The sequence below is a fragment of the Lepidochelys kempii genome, chromosome 10, assembly GCF_965140265.1.
Source record: "Lepidochelys kempii isolate rLepKem1 chromosome 10, rLepKem1.hap2, whole genome shotgun sequence".
Taxonomy (NCBI): Eukaryota; Metazoa; Chordata; order Testudines; family Cheloniidae; genus Lepidochelys; species Lepidochelys kempii.
Window position 1 is genome coordinate 32541663 of NC_133265.1, and position 12830 is coordinate 32554492.

The window sequence follows — 12830 nt, forward strand, 5'->3', positions numbered from 1 at the left end:
AGCAGCCACCCATCTGCTGGAGCATCCAAGGCCCCTTGACAACAGCCTCACCAAGCTCCAGCAAGCACTGCCCCAGGGATGCTCTGCAGGGAGCCTTAGCCACTCGGGTCTACTGCACTTCCTCCAGAGCTGCTGCTGCTGGATGAGGCGGCGAAGGGCAGCAAGCAAGATCTACTCCCTTTCTAGCTGGGATTTTGCAGTATCTAAGCTTGTCTTTCTCCCTTCACCCACTAACCCAGCTAAAACTCCAGCACGACCTCCTCCCACACAGCTCCTCAGCTGACCTTCAGACATGGAGCGCTCATAAATCTGCAAGCAAAACGTGGCTTCGCTGTCAGTGCTCCCACCCTGCCCGGGGGGTAACTCACCGCTCCACTGGTCAAGTAGACCAACGATATGCCGAAGAGTCGTCCCCAGGCAGCTCCGATCAGCAGGGAAGGGATGAAGACACCTGCCGACACGGTGAGCCCATAGGTCCAACAGGCCAGAAAGAAATACATCAGGGTGAACATCCCGAGGGTCATGGGATTGTAAGAACCTGGGGTGGGGGGGGAGAGAGGAGAGGCCCAGGTGGTTGGTTTCAGCCCTTCTACACCTCAGAGATTCACGCTGTTCTAGACCAGCTGCTGGCACCAGCCCGGTCAAGCTGCAACATTAAATAGCACATTCCAGCTTGTTAGCAGCCCCCCATTACTGCCACGATGTGGCTCCGAGAGGGTGGGCTCCTCCAAACACACACCAGCCCGTCAGACCAGAAGAGCAAGGCGCATCTGTCCGTCATCGCACACCCTAGAGAACAGCATCCCTGAGGGGGCTGAGAAAGGGCAGAACCGATGCTACAACCCTCCCCCCACTCCCCGGGTGCAGCAAAGCTCCTCACCACTCTGCTCCAATCCCCCTCCATTAATGGTCATGGCAGCGGGATGGACCTACCTAGCCACTGTAGAGACATCTCACAAGTAAAGATTGGTATTTCCCCTCAAAGAACGAGATCTTTCCCTCTCTCGTCCCTTGGCTGGCTCCGATCGCCAAGCCCTCTGCAGGCAGGTACTCTGAAAGCAGCCCCAACCTGGGCTAGCCTGCCCCCATCCCAGCAGCCAGCTCATGCCCTGGAGCAGGAGGGTTCACAGCCCTAAAACCTTTAAAAAATCCCGTAACTGCAGCTGTTCTCATGGTCACACAAGGGCCAGGCCCTTCCAATCCCTGCTCTGTTCTTGGCCCTGATGTTCTCTGGCCAGGGGCGCCGCAGGGTTAGTTTTGCTTTCCTTGCAGCTATTTTAAACCCGTTGCCTTTCAATGGCACCAAATCCCCTTGCTCTGAACAGAGCGCACCTATGAATGCTCCCCCTACCCCGTCCCATTCGTTAGCCAGCAGGCCTTTCCCAGACCTGATTCATCTCTTCACTAAACACTGCTTGTCGGGTCAGTCTCTGCATGGAAGTCTTCATCGCCCCTTCCTGTGCCCAGCTGTCCCTGCTCGCTGCCCCTTCCCACAGGCCGGTTATGTTGGGGAAGGGGCTCACTCATTCAGGGGGGTCGTTCTCATTCCTAAACTGGATTTCTGCTCCCATGAGAGAGGTCTGCGGTGAGCTTCCAGGGTTAATTCAGACTCAGACATTTGTAGGAGCAGTTCCAATTCCTCTTCCCACCAGCTGTTCATTCCCCCTCGCAGGGTCAGGCCCGTCTACGCATCTCACAGTCATCCTTTCTATGAACCGCCCTCTCCGCTCACCCCCCTTTCCAGGTGGTTAATTTCATATCGAACTCCAGGACTTCACCCCTCCTGCTCCCCGTTAGCCTTTGGCCACAATTCAAACTGACCGTTTCGTCGGCTTTCTGCTTCTCTGAGTTTCTACCCCAGGACGATACTCTGACCGTCCCCTTGGAGGACGTATTTTTCTTAACAGCCTCTTGCGAGGTACTTCATCAAAAAGACACCTGACAACCCAGATAACTTAGTACAGCCAGTTCTGGAGAAGGCCGCAGAATTCTAATCCACTGGGGAGGCCCCGTTTTCCTTTGCGGAAGCCAAGAGGATTTGACCCGGCGTATCGTGTTCCTTACAGTGCTGTGGCATAATTGTTGCCAGGCAGAGCAATAAACCTTCCTGCTCTATATTCACCAGGGACGCCCCCTGCTGCTTGTGCGTTGCTACCTGCAAGGGAAGTCTCACCCGCCATACTGCAGCTGATTCACTGGCCATCACCTGTGTCGAGAGGCCCTTGTGCAGTGCCCTGAAGTCCCCCCTGCCCAGCACTCCCTGGATCTGCATCCTCAGCCAACAGCTGTTTAGAGTGTCAAGTAGGTGAGCACCCTCTCCCCACCCCTTTTGAGCATTTCCCCAGCAACTGTCAACCAAGGTTTGAGACAGGAGAGGAAAAGGTTTGGGGCACCACAAGTCCTCTGGGTCCTATCCTATGTCCGTAGGGAAGTCATCAGCACTGAGTGCAACCAGTGCTGGAGTTGCCAGTTCAGTGCACTCAAGGGATAGCCATCTCTGTGCTTCAGCTGTCAGTGAAAGAACAGGTATGAGATTCAAGCGGCTGTTCCAGGAGACTGTTTCTGGGGTAGAGGCGGAACTGGTGCCTTTTCAATTAAAGTTACCCAGCCATTACGTCAGCCGAGAGATGCAAACCCAGCCAGGACTCTCCGGGGCACTGTGAAATGCGATTTCGTTTCTAGACAACCCAAAATGTAAAATCCACATTTAAAACATGACCAGAAGGGAAAGTCATTCAGGAGAGAGAGACCTTAGCAAACAGGAAGCAGCCAACAACATTTCCAGAACGTTCCACAGACTCCAGCTTTTGGAGCGAGCACACAAAGGAGAACGGATGGAACAGAGACTGAAGGCAGTGAATGGAAAATGCTTGGCTGATATTTAACAAGAGTGCTCATGGGACACTGCAACCTCCTCATCAAGGTCCCATCTATACACAAGCTAACACACCACAGCTCTCATCCTGCCTGTCTGAGCACATGTGCCCAGGGGACAGGGTGCTTATCACAGGCTAAGGGAGGGGGAATTTTTGTGGGAGCGTCAATAAAATATTGACACCACTTTGCAGATCCAAATCCAGATCTTGACTTTTAAAACCCTCAAATCAGCCAACTACCTAAAAGCACAAGACTTCTGATACAGGTCTCCTCCTCAGACCTGAGCTATTCACCTCTGGCTAGAGACTAATTTGTTTCAATGCGTATTCAAGAGCAGATCACCCACTTCGCACTAGTGAACGGCAGATGCCTCGCAAACACCTGCATTCTATGAATTAGTGAGTACGAACAAAGCAAGACTCTGTTCCCCTGATGAGGTCAGTCTGAAAGATTTAGGACATCGCACAGACTAGCAGCAGGGCACTTGTAAATGCTATGAAGGGCTCCTGCTACCCCTGCTCTTAAAGCTGTCCTTGTTCTGTTTGTACAGCACCCAGCACAATGGGTCCTGGTCCACACCCTAGGGCTTCTACGTGACACCACCTCCACCAATGTGTTACACACTGGACAGCCCCAGAGCCTGTCCACCCAGCAGGCTCTGCGGAGGGTTGATATTCACCAGCGAGGAGGATCTTTTTACAGGAGCTCTGGGTCAATGGTGAATTCTCTGTAACTTGGAAGTCTTTAAACCATGATTTGAGGCCTTCAGTAACTCAGCCAGAGGTTAGGGGTCTATTACAGGAGTGGCTGGGTGAGGTTCTGTGGCCTGCGATGTGCAGGAGATCAGACTAGATGATTGCGATAGTCCCTTGTGACCTTGAAGCCTATGAGCATTACTGAACAGAGCTCACCCAGCAGGGCAGAGCGTGCGGTAGGGCTGCAGGGCTGGGCTAACACAAGAACATCTGACCACAAACCGAGCAAAGCGATTGGCTTCCTAATTCTGGGTCTGCTGCCCCGGACCTGCCGTTAGACCCGAGCCCCCTCCCCATTCCGCCAGCCGAGCCAGAACCGACCTGGAGGGTTGTGAAAGAGGCTGACGACACTCTTCTCAGGCGTGTTGAAGAAGGTGGTGGCCATCGAATTATATTCTCCATCCGCACAGAACAGCTAGGGAGAAAAAACAAAGGCTGGCTTGTGAGATCTGGCAGAATCCACGCAACGATCGCTGCACTGGGACGTGTGGCACATGGGGACGCAGTAGCTGGCAGAGAGCGAGAAGGCAGGAGTGAAAGTGGGTCCTGGGCACCTGGTGAAAGACACCCCACTAGCAGATGTGCAGTTTCATGGAGCCATAGGCCACAGGCATCGCTAGCATGATACATTTGCATTCAGCTAGTTATACTTTTAGGCCCGACATTTTAAAGGTATTTAGATATTGCTGCATGCATTGGTGCAACACCTCACTGATTTAGGAGCCCACATATTTTCAAAAGGAATTTAGGCACCTGGGAATTAAGAATGCCTAAATCCCTTTCGAAAATATTTACACTCCAAAATCAGTTACGTGTTGCAACGGTGAGCACACTAGGCCTAGCCTCTCACCTGTACAGAGTTACCCACCTCAGAAATTTAGAGGGTCATGGTCAAGTTGAAATTTAGCTAGTTTAGTTGAGAATTTGACACATTACTATTTTAACTCTTCCCCTTTACTAGCTGAACGACTGTCACAAATGGGGTACGCTTACTGGCTATAAAGGGGAGCAGTGAAAGCAGAAAGGGTGGTGAGATTTCTCTCCCATCTCTAGCCATACTAGTAGTTTTAAGTATCAGGGGGTAGCCGTGTTAGTCTGTATCCACAAAAACAACGAGGAGTCCGGTGGCACTTTGAAGACTAACCGATTTATTTGGGCATAAGCTTTTGTGGGTAAAAAACCCCACTTCTTCAGATGCATGGAGTGAAAATTACAGATACAGGCATAAATATACTGACACCTGAAGAGAAGGGAGTTACCTTACAAGTGGAGAACCAGCGCTGACAAGGCCAATTCAGTCAGGGTGGATGTGGTCCACTCCCAATAATTGATAAGGAGATGTCAATACCAAGAAAGGGAAAACTGCTTTTGTAGTGAGCCAGCCACTCCCAGTCCCTACTCAAGCCCAAATTAAGGGTGTTAAGTTTGCAAATGAATTGTAGCTCTGCAGTTTCTCTTTGAAGTCTGTTTTTGAAGTTTTTTTGATTGAAGGATGGCTACTTTTAAATCTGTATTGAATGTCCAGGGAGACTGAAGTGTTCTCCTACTGACTTTTGTATGTTACCATTCCTGATGTCTGATTTGTGTCCATTTATTCTTTTACGTAGAGACTGTCCGGTTTGGCCAATGTACATGGCAGAGGGGCATTGCTGGCGCATGATGGCATAGATCACATTAGTAGATGTGCAGGTGAATGAGCGCCTGATGGTCTGGCTGATGGGGTTGGGTCCTCTGGTGATGTCGCTAGAGTAGATATGGGGACAGAGTAGGCAATGTGGTTTGTTGCAAGGATAGGTTCCTGGGTTAGTGTTTCTGTGGTGTGGTACGTAGCTGCTGGTGAGTATTTGCTTCAGGTTGGGGGGGCTGCCTGTAAGCGAGGACTGGCCTGTCTCCCAAGGTTGAAGAGTGAGGGATCATTTTCCAGGATAGGTTGTAGATCGTTGATGTGCTGGAGAGGTTTTAGCTGGGGGTGGACCACATCCACCCTGACTGAATTGGCCTGGTCAGTGCTGGTTCTCCACTTGTAAGGAAACTCCCTTCTCTTCATGTGTCAGTATATTTACGCCTGCATCTGTAATTTTCACTCCATGCATCTGAAGAAGTGGGTTTTTTTACCCACAAAAGCTTATGCCCAAATAAATCTGTTCATCTTTAAGGTGCCACCGGACTCCTCGTTGTTCGAGTAGTTTTAGATGTTCCTTAACAGTAGTTGGCAATATGTTATCAGAGACTGGTGATTTTTAAATCAACAGTGACCCCTTTACCAAGGTGGTGCAGTGAAGGCTCACGTGATTTGCAAAGCCTTCACTTCTGCTGGTGCACTAGGCTGGATCATCAAATCCCAGCTAGATTCTATTAGAAACCTGTCCTGAGGCCACTGAGCTCGCATAGACCTTTAGCTCAGCCCCCCACCCAAGTCTTGTCTGATCAGCTGATCACACACTATTCCCTCAAGTATACAGCTCTCTCTGCAATCTTAGATACACACATGCCATCTTGTGCTATTCTGTGCATGCTGATGCACAAGGGGCAGCGTTCAGGCTGCACAGGTGACCTTACCTTTGTCATTCCCCAACTGAGAGCTTGGTTTGCAGATTGCATGTTCCAGCAACAGTTTGGATGCCCGCTTCTCTATTGTAGTCCCTTAAACTGAAAGTCTCTGGCCAGACCCTGCCAGGCCCCGCTTACTGGCCATGCACTCCGTGAACCATACCCCCCAGCAGAGCCTCACCTCATTCAATGTGCACTGCGTGACCCTTCCCAGCACTGCTAGACTGTCTATAATGGGAGCCCAGGAAGCTCAGGCCCTGAACGAGGCAGGGTTCCTCTGCCACGTATGGAGCCCTGCCTCATTCACTGCCCATCTCAGGGGATGTTCCTGCCTCCCTCAGTGCTTGCAGTCCCCTGGCTCATCGAAAAGCTACAGAGACCTCCCCCCTGCCTGGGCCTAGCCTGGCGCCTTTGAGACCAGCTCCCAAGCAAGGCAGCAGAGATTATGCCTGGAAAATCCCTGAACACCTGGTTGTGCTGTGACCAGATCCAGCTGTAGGGGGCAGTCAGGAACAGACACTGTGCTGGGGATAGGGGGTTCACAGCCATGTCTCCTACCTGCAGGGGATAGGTCACGGAATCTGCTTGGAGGGGCTGGCAGTCGCTAGAGCAGTAGATCATCACAAAACCCACAGCTGCCGTCACAGCCGCCACCAGCATGGCCTCGATCACCTGCAGGCACGGGCGATGGATGTACCTGCAGAGTCAGACACAAGCCACGTGAACAGGGAGCAACCTCCCGGCTGTTCTCTGCTTCCCAGAAGCACCCCCAGGTCAGCTGGCTCTTCAGACTGGTTGCAACCACTGCTGGTGGCTTGGGGGCAGGGGAATGGCTGGTGCAGGTTGCCTCCTCCCAGGGGCGGGAACCAGACAAGCAGCAGGATTTCACAGGCTCAAATGAAGGGGAAATCATAGACATGTTGAGCTCGGAGGGACCTTGACAGCTCATCTGGTCCAGCCCCCTGCACGGAGGAAGGACCCAGTAAGCCAAGACCATCCCCGACAGGTGTTTGCCCAACCTGTTCTTAGCAACCTCCAGTGACGGGGATTCCACAACTTCCCTTGGTCACCTATCCCAGTACTTAAGGAAAATGTTGTAACTAACTCTCAGGATACCTAACACCTAACCTGAATCTCCTTTGCTGCAGATTAAACTCATTACTTCTTGTCCTACCTTCGATGGCCAGAGAACAATTGATCACTATCCTCTTTATAACAGCCCTTAACATGTCTGAAGATTTATCAGCCCCCCGTCAGTTGTCTTTTCTCAAGACTAAACACACCTGCTATTTTTAACCTTTCCTCATAGCTCAGGTTTTCTAAACCTTTGATCATTTTTGTTGCTCTCTTCTCTCTCACCAAATTGTCCACAGAAACAATCCCCTTCCCCAGCTCTGCTCCTGGATGCTATCCCGCCCTGCGGAAGGCCGTCTGAATGTTACTGGGGCTGTACGAAAGAGGAGCTGCATGGAAATCGCCCTTTATACTTTTAACGGTCCTGCAGACTTCTGGTTCCACAAACACATTCGCAGCACCATCGAACACGGAACGTACAGTCTGCTCTGAATCCCTCAACTCCCGTCTGTTCCATCTGCAAAAGCTACAAAGCACTCCCCATATCCTCCCAGCAGACATGGGATGTTATTTGTCTGAAAGGTGAGCTCTGGTGGATAAATGAGAAACCAGGTCCCAAGAGGGTGAAGGGAGGTATTCCAACACAGAAAGCTTAGCCATTTTAACTAATTTTTGAAGCAAAGTGACTATGGGGACAGTGATTTAGGAGCTCACTGGGACCTGAGCTTTTGAAAATGTTCCCCCAATGCATTTACATAGCGCATAACCCAGGTAATAAACAGCAAAGAAATGGATGGTTAAGAAAATCGCATTGTCAACATAAGCATTTGCATCAGAAGAAAGAAACCCATCTTTTGTCACCATCACCTGAACTCTGACCCATGTATTTGTTCTAAAGTCTTTCAGTCCATCCTCAGTCTTCAGAATCTAAATGTTTCTTCAAAAAGCTACTGTTACATGGGACTTGCATCATCAGTTAATATACTTGCAGGTCGTCAGTAGCATCTAATGAAATCCAACGTGTCTCAAGAAACGGTGGTTATTCACAGTCCAATAGGAAAGCGTGGAACATTTTCATGTATTTTAGGTGGATTATAGTACTGTGAATAGGCACATGTAAGAGAAGATTCCTTTCTCAGACTGGTCTCTGCTTTAGGAGATGATGGAATGGATATTTACTTTGGGTCAGAGTTACAGCTGTGATGAAATATGGATTTCTTTGTGATAATAGCTGTCGATTCTAGTGTGCTATAAAGCGACGGCATCCTTAACGATCACTTCCTTGCTTCTGTGGAAGAAAAACGCAGTCTTCACTCTTAGGTTGTTTGCAACAAGTCAGAGACCGTTTATTCTCGAGCAATTGCAAGGGGGAGAGTGCACATGGACAGGGATTCCCCCTTCCTAGGCAGGTCTCCACCTGATAAACGCTTGCCATAATTATTTATCTGGCAGAGACCTGCCAAGGAAGCGGGAATTAGAGTTAGACTTAGCCTGACTCTTGCTCTATTCCTAAGAAAACTAAGATGTCTGTGTTCAAATTCCCTTTATCCCTTTTTCCACTTCCACACTTCTAAGCACTTGAGTTTTGTGAGTGAACACTTGCGAACACCATACGTCACTTACCAGATCTGAAGCAGTAGGGCTTCAGGAACAAAAGGAACGCCCTTTGGTTCAGTTAATCGGCCCCCAATCTGAACACAACCCGGGAGAATACTGAGCGATTTCGTTTTATTTAGCTCCTCTTGGGCTCTTACCTGATTCGAAACATGGTTAACCAGTAATTCAAGGCATTGAATATCGCGCCAAGAATTCCACCTGCAAGCAGGAAAGAGGGAAAGCAGCTGAAAACCTCCTGAGTGATTTGAAAGAAACCAATATTCCTTTATGCCACATTCAGGATTTTCCTATATACAGAGTTAAACACATCTTTAAAAAAAAAAGCAAAAACAAAACAAAAACACACGACAAAGATTTCCCCGACTCAGTTTGCCTTTGGACACTTTTCTGCCCTCGTCAGCAACACATTCTCAATAGCACAACGTTTTTAAGCCTTTGACAGCAGCAGCTTCCAGGGAAAAGCAGCAATTTCCTGCTGGAATGCCCCGTGTCAAGCCACACAGCGGAGCAAGCCGAATGTCGTGGAAGAAACTGCACAAGCTGCTTCCATTGTTCCCTATGGGCACAAATCTCCAGTTTACGGAGGCTTCACCATTGAAAGAGTCAAAATGTAACTCTCCTGCTTTGGAGGGGGGATAGAAGGATGAGAGCGAGCGCACATCATCGAGAAAGATCCATGTACACACCTGGCCTTCCCCTTCGTTTCTTGTTTCTTCACTAAAGGAAACATTAGCGCCCGAGCCCGATCTTATATCTACAACATGTAGGTCATAGATCGGCACGATGCATTAATGCAACATTAGGACTGAGAATTTTTACAGCGCATCAGGCTAGTCAGAGGCCCCACGTAGACTATAACTGCCACATTTTCCAGTGTATTCTGGGATGTGCAATGTGGCTGCATCAGGGTTACTGTGGGATCAGTAGTTTTCATTGTTCCAATGCACGTTTCAATGCTCAGACACAACACGGCATTAGGAGAGTTTGTCGCCTTACGGCAGCCAGCCAACTGAAGACCACAGTACTCCTGTTTCTGTTCTGGGCAGGAAGCAGTGGGCGGAAAGGTTGGAAATTCAACCACCACTCAGACCCCAGGGCAGTGAAAGAAGCAGATGACATCAGCATACTGGCTGGGGTCCAGTCTGATCCAAAGGGTAGCTTCTGACATGTTATCTACGAGGAAAGTCCGTAGCAATTCCTCGCTGACTCCGACCTGGCATTTCCCTGCACTTCTGGTCATTTTGTTAAATCCGGTGGTGGATTGTTAGCAGCCACCTGATTGTACAGAGCACTGAGGCAGAGGCAGGCAAGGCTGCAGCTGAAAGACAGATTTTTAGATGTGTGCTGTGCCCGGCGCAGCAGGAGTGGGCTGTACGGAAACAACGTATCAGAAAATAATTCTCACACAGTTCACGTTCCAAACACCCAACCCACAGACTCATAGCGGGAAGGGAGTTCTGCCTAGAACACCAGTTTCCTTCCCCCAGCCTCTCAAGGGGCCATACCTCGGACCAACGTCACTCTGACAGGCTCTGCCACACCCCAACCCTACCCGGCAAGGGGGAAGAACAAAGTTAAGGGTTTTTGCCTTCACCACAGAAGATCAAGATTGGCCAGAGAATCTAGCTGTGGCCCGTGAAAGCATCGAGCAGCAAAAGGTTCCCCGAGGGCCCTCTGTTTTTATGCTTTTAGCCGAGGAAGTGGGCTAAGGCAGCTTTTCAGGACAGGGGATTATTCAGAGGTGTTAACTCAATTGAACGAGCAGACCGATCTTACCAACCACTCCCATAACGATGAAGATCGGAATTTCCTGGAACGTGTATCCCAGTTTCTGTAAACGAGGAGAAATGGGTTTGGAGACCTTTCGGCACAGCGATTTGCTCGGTGCCAAGTCACTGCCTCTGCTCAAAGCCTTTACAGCTGGCAGCTGCCCAGAGCAGTGGCTGCAGCAGGGCTCCTCGCTCCCAGGCCCCACAGAACCCGCGCTGGCAGAACCAGAGCCCAGCAACAGCTGGACAAATACTTCCAAGAGGCTGCTCGGCAGGAAGTTTTGATCTGGGTGCATCTGGCCTTTGCAGAGCGCTCCCACCCCAGCATGACACCCCCCACCTGAGGTGCCTCATACTGTCAAACATTCAGGGGACGGGCATAAAGGGAGTGAATGGCCCCATCTGCTGCCCTCAGGTCCTGCCACTACTTGCAAGGCTGCAGAGAACGCCCGGTACAGGGCGTGTGCCTGCCCAGTGACAGCACAAACCTGCCAGCAAGGCCAGCAATTTTACCTCACTGTCGAACCTTCCAAAGTTGATGAGACCCGGGCTGGAGAGGTCCCAAGGGTTCCCATGGTAAAAGCTCAGGATGGAGTTCAGCGTGAATGTAGAGATCATGGAGGCAAAGAACTGCAGAGAGAAGCAAGAGAGTATCATGGCATGAGACAACCTGCTGCCTCGGCTGCCTGCTGTCACACCTCTTCAAACCCCACTCCATCCACCAGGGGCCTACCTCGGCCCCACTCATTCCCCAAAGTGTTCTTACATCAGGGAGGGGCAGGATTTAGTTCACACCCCAACCAGTGCCTGGTACCCAAATCAGCATGTCTGCTACACTAAGAGCTCCATAGGCAGAAGCCATATCTTCCTTGGGGATCATGCAGCACCTTGCACTCTGTGCTCATACACAAGTGCCTCGCGCCTCTTCCAAGGGTTCTGCGCTGTTCCCTTTACGTCCCATCTCCCTCTTGCCACCTCTGGGGCACAGGCCACTGCAGGACTCCAAGCGCTAAATGGCAGCTTCTCTGGGAGGGGAACCGTAAGCATCCTCTGTCTTGGCCTCAGACTCTTACACCAGTCAAGGCCTAGATTCACCCGACAGTCCCGTTCTGACAGGGGCGTCTCTATCCAGTGCAGGCCCCTCACTCGACAAGACATCCTGCCCCTCCCCAGCCCGAGTGAAACCCCAGTCGAACCCCCAGCTGGCAGCTGAGTTTTCAGAAGCCGGTGCCCAGCACCTGCGGGGCCAATCGTACTTGGCCCTGCATGAGCCAAGGCGGTGGCACATCCTTGGCCTCAGGCTGCTAACACTTACGATTCGCCATGTCAGGAACTGATTCCAGAAGGAGGCACCTTCTTCCAAGCTGAAGAGAACTCCCCCTAGGGATACAAAAGGCCACGGGGCCATTGTAATAGATCAGCTCGGGTAGCTACCGCCTCACTGCCTGGGAGCGGCTGGGCCTGTCAGGGTGAGTTTTGATCTCCCAGTTACGTGGGCTGGAAAGAACCTGCCCCTTGGGTGTGCAGAGACAAGGGGCACAGCCCCACAGGGCTGGAGACCTCACCCCTGCACTAGGAACCGATGCACCTGGCTGTGGTTGATGACACTTTGCCAAGGGGATCACCCCCACCAGCCTGAGCCCCAGAAGCAGGCCAATGGCTGGCCAAGCCTTGGGGAGGGTCACAGCTGCAGATGCACGTCTATGCTAGCAGCTCTCGGTCATGCCAACACCGCACTTGGAGCCAGGAGGCTTTGGGGGAGCATCACACACGGTCGCTTTCGGCTAAGAGATGGAAACGCTAGGCATTCCGACGCCTGCCTCCATGGCAGCAGGAAGGCTTTGCCGTGGGGACAAAGCCTGGTGCCCTTTGGGGACCACTGGGAGAGAGCGCTCGGCCTACACCCTGCCACTTCCCCAGTCACTTAGCGGGGAGGAGCAGCAATGCTGGGGTGTGGGTTCACCCTGGATATGGGCTGCTGGGGGGCAGGGACGGCTCTCTGGGGGACTAACTCGTTCCTTAACACGAAACTTTACGCCTAGATTTCAGGCTCACGTCGGAGGAGGGAACACGCATGAGTTTTCCTGTAGTGACTGATACAGACACCGACACCCCTCCTGGGGGGTTAACAGCTCTCCCAGCCCTGCTCACCCAGGCACGACCCTATCCGCTTCACTGGCGCTGTCCA

The 12830-nt window shown here is 51.3% G+C and overlaps 1 protein-coding gene across 4 annotated transcripts in view; it reads right to left on the minus strand.

Moving 5' to 3' along the window:
- CLCN7 (chloride voltage-gated channel 7) overlaps positions 1–12830 on the minus strand; it is a 71411-nt gene that overhangs the window by 26027 nt on the left and 32554 nt on the right. For all 4 annotated transcript variants that reach the window (XM_073362719.1, XM_073362721.1, XM_073362720.1 and 1 more), the window contains 7 exons: positions 11958–12022; positions 11156–11272; positions 10650–10704; positions 9011–9071; positions 6741–6879; positions 3954–4047; positions 369–538 (listed from right to left, as the gene is read on the minus strand). In XM_073362719.1, the coding sequence (XP_073218820.1) occupies positions 369–538; positions 3954–4047; positions 6741–6879; positions 9011–9071; positions 10650–10704; positions 11156–11272; positions 11958–12022 (701 nt within the window). The remainder of the gene's footprint in view (positions 1–368; positions 539–3953; positions 4048–6740; positions 6880–9010; positions 9072–10649; positions 10705–11155; positions 11273–11957; positions 12023–12830) is intronic.